This window comes from Lagenorhynchus albirostris, chromosome 12 (assembly GCF_949774975.1).
Source record: "Lagenorhynchus albirostris chromosome 12, mLagAlb1.1, whole genome shotgun sequence".
Classification (NCBI taxonomy): domain Eukaryota; kingdom Metazoa; phylum Chordata; class Mammalia; order Artiodactyla; family Delphinidae; genus Lagenorhynchus; species Lagenorhynchus albirostris.
In genome coordinates this window covers 33,950,876-33,968,269 of record NC_083106.1, presented here as the reverse complement: position 1 = coordinate 33,968,269, position 17,394 = coordinate 33,950,876, and the positions used below count along the sequence as shown (strand labels likewise).

The following is a 17,394-nucleotide window of genomic DNA, read 5'->3' as shown; positions in this document are numbered from 1 at the left end:
TGTTAAATAATTGACTGATAATTTGTACCTATTCAAATGAATTTGGTAGTTAATAATCCTAACCAAAATGTCTATTTCACAGCAGTTGAAAATCTAGCAGCCAATAAAAAATACAAGTTTTACTTAATTTATTGCTTACTCACTTCTTTATACTTATAAGATGAAGGAAGTATATGAATAATCTATATTTATATGATTATGTGTAAAAACATAGGCTAGCTCTCCATTTTTTAATATTTTTATTGCATAGTCAAGGTTGGTACTTAACAATTAAGTTAGAAAATTTTAAGTATGAACATTCTACAATAGATGTGAATAACGTGTGCCATTGTACAAAAATGCCCAAATTTTGGAACATTTCCACTTAAGTAAACAACACAAAAATTGTGCTGACAGTTATTTTCCTCCACAGCTTTTGAAAATAATACAACTGATATTATCTTATCTGAGCTTCTTTTGCTTGTTTTTAATGTACCTATTTTAGGGATTTTTCCTAAAATAAGGCCTGCTTCAGCTAAGTTTTAGGGAAAAGTGTGTTCCATTCAAGTACAAACACAAAATTGCCCTAAACTTTAAAAATTCTTTTACATTTTTAAACTTCAAAAATTTTGATTCTATTTTTAAAAATGTAATGTTTAGTTAGACTGAAAGGGTAATTCATTGATCTGTAGTGTATGGCCTAAAGGCAATCTAAGAGCCAAATTGTACAGCAGCTACAATTTGGCTCTTAGAAGTGTTAAGCCTTAGATAAAAAATGATTCCAAAGTTTTTATAGGAAAAAATTCAACATCATTTCAAATAAGATTATGCCTTAATGAATATAATTTTTGCATATTACCAAATCAACATTTTTTCAAATAAAACTGAACGTTTAGGTTTATCAAGTTCTATTCTGACAGTCATCTTAGTGTCCAACCATATACCACTGACACAAATAGAGCAAATTTATATTTATTTAATAAATCATATTATCAATTTCAAATATTGGGATATAATGTTTTACTTAATTTTAAAGCTTAGATATAAAAAGTATTCAACTTTCACTCTCTGTGAACTTAGGTCATCCAGAATCAAGAGCAGTTTTAAACCTGTGAAGCTCAACAGAATATGTTGTAAATATGTAGCAAATTTTACTGTAGAAATGTAATTCTTGTCTTTAATAAATCATGATAAATATAAGCTCATGTAGAGAAATACTGGTGCTCTGTTTTGAGTTAGCTGAAATTCTTTTTTAAGAATGTGACAGGCCATATTTCATTAGATTTTTACATAATTTTATTCCTCTTGAGTCTGTACGGACCAATATCAATATTGTGAATTCATATTAAAAAGTGAAAAAAGTTTTCTTTTGTCCTAATATTTAAAGCCTATGAAATATGAATAAATGCAAGTTGAATACAATGTTATAATTTTCAAATTTTCTCTGATTTTACTACCATATCCCTAGCTGATTAAATTAAGCTTGAAGAAAATTAAATTCAATTAGCCATAAAAGAATTATGTCGGAATTAAAATAGCACAATTTTTTGCCATATGAAGTCTTATATATGCATCAAATTAATAAAAGTCATGTTCATATAATGTATAATTCACTATATATCATTATTCAATATACTTATCTAACCAGTTTAATTTTTTAATGTCATATTTCAATACTTATCAAACTGCAATTGTAACCAGTAATCAGTAATAAGATATTAAAAGACAAAACAAATGTTTATTAATACAAGTTATTTCTTGTGTATGTTTATAACCCAACTGTATAGCCAAACAGTAAATAGTTATAAAATTTCTAAAAGCATTGATGGTTCTCTAAGGATAGGATGCACTATAGAATTTTGTAAACTCTTCAAGTAGGCAGAGCAAGAATAAACTTCACTATAAGTTTTATCCCTGGGGCAAATAGGCAAACAGGTGACTTGAAAATGTAAATGATAATAATAATTTCAGCAGATAACTCCAAGGATTAAATATCTTTATAAATACAATTTAAAAATTTAATAAGATTAAATATATGTATACTTGTACTAAATTTGTGTATAGATGAGAATATATAAAGTATTATTTAATTAAGTTGTGTTAATGTGTTGTATTAGATATATTCACATATATTTATGTATAGACATATACATATATAAAATACAGTTATACATGTATTACATATGCTTACACACCCAAATCTATACAAAGACACCTGGCCCATAATAATCCTTCAGTATTTAGAGCTATAATCATAATCACTAAGCTACCATAAACTATGTGCTAATAACAAACATTTATCTCTGACACTCTCTCATTCTAGTGCTCTAATTCATTTATTTTCATTGACAAACTAGCCCACTTTCTCCTGTTTCTCCTCCAACAGAGACTTTTTTTTTTCTTTCTTTTTTTTTTTTTGGCTTGACCAACTCCTCCTCTATCCATATTTTCCATGTTGGTGTTCTCTGAGATCCACATATTTCTTCTGACCTGACACATGGACTACAGGGCAATCCCTGAAACAAACTTCTTTCATGCACTTACTATTCTGTAATATTAAATCTGAGAATTTTACTATGCTTTTTACTTCAGACATACATTTTTGTGGGCTATTGTTCATCTGCATCTGAATGTCCTACAGGAGCTTCATACTCTTTGGAACGTAACTGAATCATGCCTCTATCTCCAAAATGACTGCTGCTCTTGCGGCAAGTCTTATAAGTAATATTTTTATCACCTACCACGTTTGCTTAGCCCAGAAACCTCCAGTCTGTCATCAACCCCTCCCTCTTGCTCACAGCTTCTCATAAACTGTCAAGTTCAGAATATTCTACCCAAAAAGACCACCGATCCTGTCTTTTCCCTTCTATTTGTAGCTGCTATTAGCTCCTTGTTGTTTGTCTCATATCCATCTAGTAAACCTCGACAGGAATGGATGTCTAATCTACCATCTGAGATGATTTTTTTGCCTTAAACATTTCAGAAATTCTTTAGCTTTATCTATAATTTTCAAATTTACAATGAACATGATCTACTTTTTTACCGTCAGGAAAACACATTATAAAAATAATATCCTTTTAAAGGTTCCTATTGATTACAGCATAAATTCAATACCCTTATTATAGTTCAGAAGCCACTTAAAATATGATCACAAATTATCTGATCACCTATTATTCCCTGAGCTGTTCTTGAATCATATTTCAAATTTCCAAACTTGTATAATGATCTAAACACTTTTCTCTCATTCTAAAATTTTCTTATTTGCCTGCTCAACTTCTATATAGGCTGCAGAAAAAAAAGTCACCACCTCTTGGTAAGTTTTTTGTGTGGTAAGCTGTTTGGGTGGTAAGTTCCCAGTGTTCTCAAAACAGTTTATATCTATTAAAGTACCTTTCACATTGTATCACAAATATTGATTTTTTAAAAATCTATCTTCCTTCACTGGCCTAAGGAGTCCTTAAGGGCAAGAATCAAACTCTATTCATTTTGTAGAAGGAAGGATAGAAGGAAGAAATGAATTGTAGATATACAAAGAATTGTAGATATACAATTTAAAGGAATAATTTCCATGATTTAAACATATTTTGGCAGGAAAAAGAAATATGATATTTACTATATTCAAAACACAATATTTAAAAATATTACCTCCTCCAAATCTTACTTTTCCCAAGAGGGAAGAACATTTTCATGGTATTTAAAAATTGCTATAAGAAGCACTTTTGAACATTATATTTATGGGCTTATTTAAGCAAAACTATGCTCTGACTTCTGCAAATGTACACGTGGTTTCATCAGTATTCTTTTTGATAAACAGAAGAAATGGCTAATGGAGTCTCTAGTCATAGTGAAGACAAGAGTTCTAGCATTGCTTTAGTTGTTGTTTTTGCTAATGTAGACTGATATCTCCAAGTTGCCAATTCTTCTAAGAGTAAAACTCTTACAATATCCAAAAGGACCATATATGGTTCTCCACAATTTCCTCTCTAGTATCATTTCTGTTCACTCTCCTCCTCCTTCCAGGCTTACTGGTTTCTCACTTTTTCTGGAATATGCCAACACACTCTCACCATAACACTTCGCTAAAGATATTCTCTCAACTTGGAAAGCCATTTACCCAGATATCTGTTTGGTTAACTCCCTCACCTCTCTCAGCTAGAGAGAGCTTGCTGTACTTAAATCATCCCCTGCATGCTTTGTAACTGTGTAGAAAGTTGATTAATTCTTCTATTACTTGGAATTAAGGCTTTTGAAAATTCTGGCTAACTCAAATGGATCTTAGATCTAAAGATAAGATAAAACTCTTGTAAAAAAAAAACTGTGCAGTAATGGGTTAACTATTACTTGGGGTGCTCAAACTCTGCACATTTCAAAGAAAGGACTAGCCCTTGCTTGGCTCCTGAGAGATAACATCTAAGCCCCTGGAATATCCTGCCAGATAGAGTGTTTCTGTATATCTGGGATCTTGGGCCACACCAGATAGTTCATGGGAACAATGTGATCTATGGTGAATGCCTGTTTTTGTTCACTTGGGGTCCTGGATCATACCACTTAATCTCTAGAGGGCCTAGAGACCCAGTAGCTAAGGTCAGTCACACTAATCTTCAACGCCTATGTAACTGCTCCCATAAAAACACTGGACACAAAGGCACAGATGAGCTTCCCTAACTGGAAATACCTTGTCCTTGTTGTGACACATCATCGCTAGGAGAATTAAGCACTATCCGTGTATCTTCACTGGGAGAGGATAACTGACAGTTCGTGCCTGTTTTCTCATACACCTTGCCGTATATGCCTTTTTCCTTTGCTGGCTTTAGCTTCTATTCATTCCCTGTGATAAACCGTAACTCTGAGTATAACAGGTTTTCTGAGTTCTGTATTTCTAGAAAATCAACAAGACTGGGAGTGATCTGGTAGGCCCCCAACACAAAACAGGAGGAAATTTTTGTGACTTTGGGTTAGGTAACATGATAACAAAAGTATGAGCCCCCCCAAAATTGATAAATGGGCTTCTAAATTTAAAACCTTTTTGTTTCAAAACATAACATTATGAAAGTGAAAAGACAAGCCACAGAAGGGAAGAAAATATTTTCGATTATATATCTGAAAATATTTGCAAATCAAATATCCAGAATACAGAAATAAGTCTTATAGCTCAATAACAAGAAGACAAAGATTGGCAAAAAATTTGAAGAGACATTTTATTTTAAAAAAGACAAATAAATTCCTAATAAGCCCAGGAAAAAATGTTCAACATCACTTGTCATTAAGGAAATGAAATTAAAACTACAATGAGATACCTTTGGCTATGATACAAAAGACAGTACCAAGTTTTGGTAAGGATTTGGAGAAATTGGAATCCAAATACGTTGTAAATGGGAACGTAAAATGGTACATTATTCATGTTATCTCCAAAAGGGAAATAATACAAATGACCTTTAACTGGTGTTGGATAAACAAAATGTGGTATATTCATACATAAAATACTATTTAGCAACAAAAACACACCAGAATATTAATATATGCTCCAACATAGATGAACCTTAAAAACATTAAGCTAAGTAAAAGAAGTTAGTTTCAAACGACTACATACTGTGTGATTTATTTTATATGAAATGTCCAGGAAAGGCAAATTTATAGATAGAAAGCAGAGCAGTGGTTGCCTGGGGCTGGAAATGTAAGCAATAATGATTGGCAAATAGCTCAAGGGACTTCTTTGAGGTGATGGAAATAGTCTAAAATTGGTGGTGGTTGCACAACTTTATAAATTTACTAAAAATCATGAATTGATTTTTGGATGGATGAATTTTATGGTTTAAAAAATTATACATCAATTAAGCTGTAAGAAAAATCTAATGGGAAAGCATAGAAAAATAAACAATAAATAATAACCTACATTATATATAAGAAAAAGATAGTGTTTTGGTTAAAAAAAATGAAGAATATAATAATGAAGATAGGGAATATAGCGAAGGAGGAACAGAAAATTTGCAGTATTAAACAGGGTGGTTAGGTAAGCCTCATAGAGAAAGGAGTTAGCCAAATTGACATCTGGTTGAAGAGCTTGCCAACCCAAGGGAAGAGTGTGAGCAAAGCTTTAAGGCTGGAGCATATCCTCAAGTTTGAGGAACAGTGAGGAGGTCAGTGTGGCAAGAAGGAGAAGATTAGCAAACAATAAACTCAGAGAAATAATGGGAGTAAGGAGAGAAAAATAAAAAGCCTTATTATCCATTGTAAGGTCCTTATTTTAAGAAAAAATGGGAGAGCCATAGGAGGTTCTTTAACAGAGGAATGGCATAATCTGGCATACCACTTAAAAGCATGACTCTGGATGCTATGAGAATAGACTTCAGGAGTGAAAGAGAAGTAGGGAGACAAATTAGGTGGCTATTTTGATAATCCTGGCAATAAGTTATGATGATTTGAACCAAGGGGGAAGATGGAGGTTGCAGTGCGAGTGGTGATATTCTGGATAAAGCATGGGGGAAAAATTGGCATCAATTTTTCTCCTTTTAAAAGTTAATTCATACTTTTAAAAGAATAAGATAATACATCAAAATGTTAATCATATTTCTCTCTATTTGATAAAGTTATTGAATATTTGTGCTTCTACTTTGTCTAACTTTCTAGCCATGTGCACATATTATTTCTATAGGGAAAAATAGAATTTTTTTCAATATCCAGTTCATTGAACAAGATCATAATGCAAACAAACGTTGTTTTTGCAAAACTTTTAAGTCAACACCAAACTGGTTCCATATATGAAGTAAATAGTAATAGATGGTAATGTTAGCAATATGCAGAATAGTCAAAGAAGCAACAGATATTTCCTGAATACAGAGCGGCGAACTCACCTTTCCATAAACATGTGGTAACATTATTACCAACTAACTTTCCTGGCATTATATGACTCTCTCCAGAATGTCTAATGTCTAATTTTTTTAACTGATAGTAAGTGCAGTTCCAGTCATAATAAATATAACTTATATCAGTAAGGAAATTTTGTTATGCTGAGATAATGAACAACCTCAAATTCTCAGAGATTTAAGTAACAAAGGTATATTTCTCATTTCATTACATGTCCAGTTCAAGTGGGTGAGGGAAGGGTCTCTAATAATTATAGTTACTTAGGGACCCAGACTGTTGAAGGCTCCATTTTGACATGATCTACCAGGATGAAATATGTTAAATTATGAACTAGTTGTTAAAGCATCAGTCCAAAATGATACACCTTATCTCTGCTCTCATTACATTGGCCAATGCAAGTCCTATGGCCACAAAAGTGTAGGGAAGTCCAATTCTATGATGTACTTGAAAGAAAGAGAAAAATCTATGATAATTATTTTTACAAGATGTGAGATAAGAGAAGAAAATGTTAGACCTTCAATTCATACTCATTTTTATATAAACAAAATTAACCTATACTAATATTTAATACAAAGGTTTTCTAAAATTTAATTTTAAACTCCATTAGTATTTAATAATAAAGAAATCTTAATTTATTCCTACATCAGATGGTCATATGACATGTATAGTCTACAATATATTGAGACAGATTGGGAATTCCAAAAGAATAAGAGTTAAAAGAATTGTCCTAATTCATTCATATACTTGCAATACTTCCATATAATGGATTTTACATGAGTCAAGTAAGGTTGTTTTAAGAATTATTATAATCTAATTTCAACTATCATAAAATAGACAATAACTTTGTAAGATGCCTACAAAGACATTTGAGAATTGCAGACCCTATCAAGAAGATGGCAGAACGACACTTCTATTCCTAGTACAAACTTGTCATCAGCTACATACAATTGCTGTCTAAAGAAACTGCCAAAACCAGATTTATAAAGAAGGTTACTTCACATATGGATTGATGGCCACCAACATTAATGATAAATTTTCCCTAAGCATATATTTTATATGGTGTATACATGCTGTATACTGGACCTTTATAAGATATCTTTAAGAGCTATTATTTACAAGTACTGAAATAAATACATTAGAGCTATGTCTTTGAATCACTCTATCATGATATTAAATCAACATTTTTATAAATATTGAAGTATTCAGTAATGGAAATGTTTAATATTTTCAATAATGTTCAATAATAGTTAATATGTTATAACAAAGTTAACTTTTGTGAGAGAAAATGGGTTTTATTATTAATAAAAATTTAAATTGTTTAAAATACTATTAATTTTATATTTACTTTATTCTCTTACAATTTTAATTATTTGGTATGCCTTAGAATGACCATAAATATCAATAAAGAAACTGATATATTAAGGTTTATATTATAAACAAAAATAAATTATATATAATTTATTTTTTCCACCAAAACTCTCTCTCCCCAGATCTTCATAACTTTGTCAAATGCACAAACCTAATCATTTAGGTCAAAGTCCTCTCATGCATCCTTTAGTCTACCCCTTCCTCACACCTCATATCAAATCCATTAGCAAGTCCTGACATTTCTACCTTCAAAGCATATCCTAAATTGGTCATTTCTCTTCCAGCTGAATGAAGGCACCATGATCTCTCTTCTGGATTATTACATGGTCCTAATGTGTCTCAACCCACTTTTGCCCCACTAACACCAGAGCAGCCAATGATTCTCCTAAAAAGGTGATCAGGTCCTGTCAATCTCTTGCTGCAAACTGGTCATTAGCACTGATAAAATCTAAACTCCTTGAAATGCTCTTGCCTGCTCCTTAAACCTCTTCTCATAAGATTTCCTCTCTGCTTTCTTCTGTATGTTCAACGTACAGGAATATTTTTCTCTTCCTCAGACTAAGCCCCTTTTGGTCCCCAAATGTTTGCACTAGGTGTTCACTCTGTTTGAAATACTCATCTCCTGGATATTTTCTTGTCTGATTCCTTCTAAACATTCAGGTCTCTGCTACTAAATCAGCTCTTTAGAGTGGCCTTCCCTGATCATTTTATCTTAGAGGTCTCCACCTGCTTCCCCAGCCCCACTCTGTACTAAATTATGTGTTCCATGGCCTTTAAGGCCTACAAAATTTGTACATCCCCACGTCCTCAGCCTCATCTCCCACTACACTTCCCTTCAATTGCTCTGCTTTATCCTCACTGTCTCCTCTTTGTTTCTTAATTAGATGAAGAAATCTGTTATGTGGTTTGCACTTGCTCTGTCCTCAGCAGAAATGTTCTTCCAGAAATGTGCAAGGCTCATTAGCTTAGTTTCTTCTGGGCTCTGCTCAAATTTCATCTCATCAGAGATATCTGCCCTGATCACCCTATCAAAAGATCATCTCTTCCCTCTGCTTTGCTTTACTCTCTACCTATTTAGATCTTCATGGTACTTGTGTATATTTTAAACCTTTGGGTTGCTTGTCATTTGTTCCAGCCACTGGAACATAAGCTCCAATAGGGTAGCAGCTTACCCCATCCCCTCCATGATTCTAGCCTTTTGAATAATGCTTGGTAATGTGTTATTGTAATTTATATAAGCTAGTACATGCTGAGGCTTACTTGATGTTTGTCTATAAAACATGCTGCTATGATCATTGTAATACAATCATTTTTGCTTTTTGTAATTATATTTTAAGTTAATTTCTAGAGGTCAGATGTTTATGTACATGTTATACGTGGATGCTTATTGCCCAGTTGAGACCTAAAAAGTCTGTAACCGTTTACACACCCACCGCCTGTGCCTCCTCTCATTTCTGCACATTCACACCTACAATGGGTTTTGTGGATCTTTTTAATATCTGTGACCTAAGAAATGATTGAGTGATTTATTGCTTTATTTGTATTTTACTGTTAGTAAATTTGAAAATTCTTATATGATTCTGGCATGTAAGCTGCCTTTTATGTCTTTTTCCCATTTAAAAATTTTATATTCATGTTTGTTTATTGTTATTTAATAAATTCCTTATACACTGAGGATATTTACATTCTATCTGCTATATATATTATGAATATTTTCCCAGTTTGTAGTTTGTCTTTCATCCACATTTATGCAATTTTTTTCAAGAAGGAAGTTTTCTATTTCATAAATTCGATGTTTTCATTTTTTAGAGTCCCTAGTTTAATATTCTTCTGTGGCTTCTTTGAGCATTTTTATTGTTAATATTTTAACTTTTAATATTTTTTCTCCATTTTAACTTATGTTGGGATATGCAGCAGTAGCAGAATTCAAATTAGTTTTACTTTTTAGAAATGGTTGATCAGTTTTCCTCATAATATGCCAATATTATGGTAATCACAATAATAATAGTTAAGATTTACTGCAAGATTTCTATTGGTCAGCCATTTTGCTAACTATTTTATATACAATAGCTCAATTGATCTTCACATCAAAAAAAAAACTTCACATCAATTTTCAAGGTTATGATGAAGCTTTTTTTTTCTTAAGAGAGGGACAAAGCAAATGTTGAATGTTGTAAGTTGACCATGAAATCATCTCTCATGCGTAAACAGTCAGGAGGCCAAGTCCTGAATGTATAACACACAGATCTATGCCTTATCTCATGAGGTAGGGCAATCCAATAAGTGTCTGAGCAACATGCTATTGAGTGTATCATGCTGCCTATTGTCATTGTTGTTGTAAACTGGGAGTATTCAATCCAGTACCACAGAACCTTACATGACTTCATGTCGCCTTCCTCAAGTTCCTTCAAACCTCCATTCCCCAAAAATCTCCTGTCATGGAGTCATCACCACAGCATGGGTGAAGCCTGGTTCCACTGCCTGCACCAACACGAGACGCATCAAGAGGAGGAAGAATATGTTTCCTTGCACTTAAAACAAGAGACACCAAAAAAATGGAAATAAATGCTTAGGAAAATATATTCCAAATGAAAACTGGAGTAGCAATATGATTATCAAACAAAATAGGACTTAATAAAAAGCTATATAGGGAAAAGGATGATAATAATAGAGTTGAAGAAATAATCCTCATAGCATAAGGACATGGCAACAACTAAACCTCAAAAATATGATGGAACAAAAGATAGAAAGAAATGAGGAGTGAACTAGAAAAATGAACTGCTGAAGGACTATTTCACATAACCCTCTCAGAAAATGACAGGTAAAGCAGAAGAAAAATAAGCAGTGAGAGCAAGATCTGAACAAAACAATTAAAAACAAGCTATCTGGTATATATAGGGAGATAGTGTACTAAACAACAAAACATGCTTTTTGAGCTCACATGAAATATTTCCAAAATAGGACATGTTTCATGTCATAAAGGAAGCCTGAATCAATTTCAAAGGAACAATAATATAATACAGACTATTGTTCTCTAACAACATACAATAGAATTAGTAATTAAAAGCAAAGAACAGCTAAAGGAAATTTTATAATATCAGTAAATAAAATAAATAGCCATTGGATTTAAAAGGAAAAAATGTTCTTAGAACTGAGTAAGAGTGAAAATACTACATGGCAAAATTTATGGGAAACAAAGAAATATTTAGAGAAAAATACAGGTTTAAGCACACTTATCAAGAAGCAAGAAACGCTTTTAAAATGACTGTGATTTAAACTAGGAAGCTAGAAAAGGAGCAAGAGAGCAAACAGAGGACGCAAGAAAATAATGAAAACTAAGTCAGAAATCAATAAGAGAAGCAAAACAACAGAGAATTTTAACAAAACCAAATTCTTATTTCCCTCCAAAAAATTCTATGTCCAGTAGTTCTTACAGAATTCTACCAAATTAAAGGAAGAGTTTAAAGCCCATTTCTGTTTTTGCAAATACCTCAGAAAATAGAAAACAACAAAATCTATGTAGTTCATTTTAGAAAGCTAGTGTTATCTTGAATCTAAAATAGTAGATGAGTCTATTAGCTCATTTCAATTACGATCAAATGTAAAAATCTTAAATATAATATCAAACTCCTACACTGTATTTCAAATGTATATATGTATAATATGAAAGGATCCTTCAATTTGAAAAGTCTTTAAAGGTAATTTACATTAGCAGACTAAAGAAACCAAACCATGTTATTATCTTAGTCAATGATACAGTATTAAGTTCAATACCTATTTATTATGAAAATACCTAGAAAGCAAGGAATAGATCAGAACTTGCTTAATTTAGTGATAGTTAAACACCAGTTCTAGAGCATTACACTTAATGGAGGAATTTTAGACGCATTTTCTTTATGATTCAGAATTCCCATTATTTAACACAGTACTGGAGGCCCTGGACTATACTATGAGGTAAGAAAAAACGGACAGTTGTAGAACATGGTAGGGAAGAGACACAACTTGATATTTTCTAATGACATCAATATCTATTTAGGAAAACCAGAGAAATAAAAAAGATAAACTACGAGAATTAATGAGAGTTCATCAGTACTGCTAATAATACTCACCTGCATTTTTCCACTTCAGTGGTAACCAGTGAGACTAGAGGAAATACGATATCTATCAATATAGCAATATAGTATGTGTACGTGTCTGCATTCTAGCTTAGAATACATAAGATCTCTATGGAGACATATTTTTTAAATTCTAATACATGATCCAAAAAATGAGCTTTTTGTTTGTTTGTTTGTTTGTTTTAATGAGAGATACACTATGCTCATGGATGGGAAGACCTTACTGTTTAAAAAACTGAATTCATAATTAAAAACATGTCTACTTTAGAAATCCCAGCTCAGAATGGCTTCATTTGGAATTCTACTAAATATTTAAATAAAAAATGACATCTAATTTATACAATATCTTGAGAATGAGAGAAAAAGACTTAACCCAAGTTCTATAATTTCAACATAACACAAAAACCTTGGTAGGATGTTATAAGATATAAAATTTATAAGCCAATTTCATACCCTAAAAGAAATATAAAAGTTCTTTAAAACTAATAAACTGAATTCAGTGATATATCACCAAATTGATTTTATTCCACAAATAAATGGCTTAACATTCAAAAAACATCAATGTAAAAAATCATATTATCACCACAAAAGTTATAGAAAAATATTTGATAAACATACATTCATGACTTTTTAAAAAACTGGTAAAAAACTAGAAACTTCTTTAAACTAAAACAAACATTATATTTAATGATAAATTATTAAAACTTTCTCTCTATGGTTGTGAGTGGGACAAGGAGGTCCTTTATCATTACTCTTATTCAATATTATACTAGAAGCACTAGCTAGTACTTCAACTGAAGGAAAATAAAGTATAATCATTGGAAAGAAGAAATAAGATTCAATCAATATACACAGAAAACTTAAATGTGTATATAACAAATCTAAAATAATCTAAAGATATATTCTTAGAATTCAACAAACACAACAAAGAAAAAATAAAAACTTCAAAAGATACCACTTATAATGGAATTTAAAAACTCAAATAACTGGGCTTCCCTGGTGGTGCAGTGGTTGAGAGTCCGCCTGCCGATGCAGGGGACACGGGTTCGTGCCCCGGTCTGGGAGGATCCCACATGCCGCAGAGCGGCTGGGCCCGTGAGCCAAGGACGCTGAGCCTGCACGTCCGGAGCCTGTGCTCCACAACGGGAGAGGCCACAACAGTGAGAGGCCCGCGTACCGCAAAAAAAAAAAAAAAAAAAAAAAAAAAAATCAAATAACTAAGAATAAATCTGAAATAGAAATGTAGGAACTCCACAAATAAAAATTATAAAATGTTATTGAAAGAAGTGAAAAGAGGTCTATTCATATAACTAGACAGATATACTAGGTTCGTGGATCAGAAGACTTCATTTAAAATGATGTGAATTCTCTCTAAACCAATGCACTGCTAATAACAAATGGGAGAACCAATTTTACAGTAGTAGTTCCCAAATTTGGCTGCATTTTTAATCATCAGGGAGATTTTTTAAAAGCCCAATGCTTATCACTTACATAATTAAATAATTGTCTTTTGAGAAGACAGCCAGGCTCTGAAAGTTGCTAAGAAAATAAATCTTAGACGTCCCCATCACAAGAAAAAGATTGTAATTACATGTGGTAACAAATGTTAACTAGATTTACTGTGGTGATCATTTTGCTATACATACAAATATTGAATCATTATTTTGTATTCCTGAAACTAATACAATGCTATATCTAAATTAAATCTCAATTATTTTAAAAAGATGGATAATATCAAGTGTTGTCAAAAATATGGGTTAATTAGAGCTCTCATATTCTGCTGGTAGGAATGTAAAGTGGTATAACTATTAGTACTTAGGAAACTTGTTTTCCATTACCTACCCAGGCTGAACATATACACACTGTGTGATGTGGCAATTCCTCTCATTTATACACCCAGTTGAATGCTATACACATGTGAACAAACATGTACAAGAATGTTCATGACAACATTACTGTTGACATCTCCAACTGGAAATAATCCAAATGTCCATTAGTAGTGGAATGGATAAATAAATTGTGATATATTCATCCAATGGAATATTATACACACTGGAATAAATAAGCTATATAGAAGAGCATGGATTAATTTCACAAAGATAATGTTGAACAGATATGCCAAACATAAAAAGATATATACTATAGTTTTCCATTAATATAAAGTTCATAAATGGGCAAAATTCATGATAATGGTTACTTTTGGGGAGGAATGTGGATAATGATTGAGAAAGGGTATAAGATGGAACTTCCAGAATACTTGTAATTTTCTATTTCTTGACCATGATGGTGGTTACATGAATGTACTTAATTTGTGAAAATTCATCAAGGTGTATGCTTCTTTCTCTTAACTGAGGTATAACATAATAGTAAAGTAGTAAAAGATGAAGATAGTCTGAACACATGGAGAGACTATGTTCTTTTGTAAGACTGGATTTTTAAAGTAATCAGTTGATTTATTTAAAGACATGTTTGAAAGGTCTATGAATAGCTACATCAACTTAGAATAAAGGAGTAAAAACAAGAGATTGGTTTATACATGAACTATTATTCTAGAGCCATAGTTACAAAAATAATGCTTCAACACAATTGAGAAAATACAGACTAATGACATAGAAGAGATATTTCAGAGACAGACCAACCCAGATGTGAGCATAATTTTAAGACAGCAACACAAATCAAAGGGGAAAGGATAACTAGCTTAGTAAATGGTGCTGGGAAATTGTGGTTACTATACGGAAAAAAGCTAAAATTGGATTCCTCTCCCCTTCATGGCACAGTTTAAAAATTAAATGTGAAATATAAAACTGTAAAGTTGATATAAAATAACATAGGAAAATATCTTTGTAAACCGAACATGAAGAAGAACTTTCTTATGAGAAACCTCAAAAGCACAAAAAAAATGAGACAAAAAAATGACTTGCGGCCAGCTTAAGAACAAAGATACATTTCATGATATTATATATATGGAAAAATATGGTCTGATTCAAAATAATCAATTTACAAATGAATTAAACAAAACCGTCTATATAAAACTGAAGGCTGCCTGCACCAATTCATTGCCTACAGGTGTGTGTATGTGTGCTTTTGTGTGTGTGTGTGTGTGTGTGTGTGTGTGTGAGAACTGGGTCTGACATTTGTCAAGCTTTGTTTTATTTCATAATATAATACCTAAAAAATTATTTTGTCTATAAAAGGGAAAGATTTGCCTACCAAAAATTCTTCATCTTCCCAGTAGTTTGTCTGTATTTAACTCTACTACTGCCTCAATTCTATGACTCTAGGAACCAAAAATGCTTATTTGCCCAGAAAATGACTCTGTCTTACATGTATTCTATGGTATGTGTTGTATGTGTTGTAGGTCTTAATGCTCTTTTACTGAATTAATACAGTAAGTTACACCAAAGCACACTAACTTATTCAATAATCCTAGCTGAGCTCTGACTTTAGAACTCTGCCATAGATTCTTTAAAAATTATCTTGTAATTAGTAAACATTAACTTCTATACCTTCAAATAAGAATGCCATTATTTAAGAAATTGGAAGTTAGGCCACTGCAGAGTGAGAGAAGCGCTGATACAAGCAACTTTTAGAAGTGGTTAAGAGTTTGGTGAATTTTTCTTTCTAAATGCTGTGCTTTTAATAGTTGCTTTTTTTAAACTGTATTTTATATTCTAGAAACACAGATATGGAAAACTTAACTTTTCACTCGAGTTACAACCAATTTCAAAGAAAAGGCAGAAATAATTCATCATTCGTGTTGAACTATTTGAAGGCCAAGAAGCTTCACTCAATTCCTAGTCCCTACCCACCCCCCAGAGTCCTATCTCATTTCTCGCTTCTCCAATACTATTGGGTCTCGACCATTCCTCAGTTAATTACTTTCTCTGATGACCACCTTTCCTCTAACAGAATTCATATACTCTGTTACAATTTTCCACTGAAATTCCCCAGAGTATATACCTTATGAGCACTTTCTAGCCAGAGATGGGAAGGTGCTTACCTTCAAAATAGAAGCCTGACTGGACTTCTAGGACCCTGGGGAGGGTCCTGAGGTCAAGGGAGTGGATGAATTCTTCCAGCGACAATGCCATTGCTTTGGCTTGGGTCTTGTGCAGACCTGGTACTTACAGAAGCTTTTGGCTTCTGGGTGTCACTTGTTTGCAACTGTAGTCTCACTTCATCATTCCTTTCTCAGGCAGGAATGTCACACTGGAGCCCAACTTGGGTGGAGTAGCTCTGTGTAGGGAGGGCAGTGAGGAGGCAGGGGACAAAAGGTGTTACAGCTCTTTTTAGTTCTCATTGTGGCTTCATTTCCTTCTGACATTGAAGTAGAACAGGATGGGGGTGTGGTGAGCATATCTGAACAGACACTGCCAAAAAAGCGAGAATTGACAAGTAGCTCTCTTTGTCTGTCTCTGGTCCAGGTGTGCATCTCAAGCAGGGGCTAGGATGTTTGAGGTCACAGTTGCTTGTGGTTTGTCAACCAGGCAAGAACAGGAATTCAGGACTAAAGTCTAATCTTAAACAGGGCACCGTATTAATTCTTTATCTCTTCACTTCACTTCTAAAGTTTGGCTCTGTGCTTTATTTGCATACTCTCAGGGCTTTTATACTAAATTTGGTTACGAAAATGCTTTGTGTCAGCTCTTTTCAGAAATCTGATACTCTGAAGAGAGGGGATCGAAACCACTTTTACTCTTCCACATTAAAACTGAATATTAAAGGAGAGTGGGGGAGGAGTGCACTATGCAAAGTGATACAGTAAATTAATATTAATTTTCTAATCGTCGCACTACAGTGAAAGTATCTAAATCCGTTATTAGGAAATCTGAATTTTCTGGGTTTAGCTCTGCTTTTGACTTACAGGTGACATCAGCCTTGTCTTCTCTGTCCCTCATTTGTCTCATTTATTTAATGGAGAAAAAGTTAGAGTCAAATAAGTTGTATCATTTCTTCCAAGGCCAAAATTCTACAATTCAGATCATGAGGTCCAAATTTGCAGTGGGGAGGGGTGAGGATGACCAAAGTCAAAGGCAGAAAGAAAAGCCTCATAAAAATAAATCTCTTA

At 32.8% G+C, this 17,394-nt stretch overlaps 1 protein-coding gene across 1 annotated transcript in view; it reads right to left on the bottom strand.

The window, feature by feature from the left end:
• Nucleotides 1-16,417, bottom strand: part of THEMIS (thymocyte selection associated) — a 164,518-nt gene extending 148,101 nt beyond the window's left edge. Inside the window, exon 1 of the mRNA XM_060167669.1 lies at nt 16,327-16,417. Within this exon, the coding sequence (XP_060023652.1) occupies nt 16,327-16,417 (91 nt within the window). The remainder of the gene's footprint in view (nt 1-16,326) is intronic.
• Between the last annotated feature and the right edge of the window lie 977 nt (nt 16,418-17,394).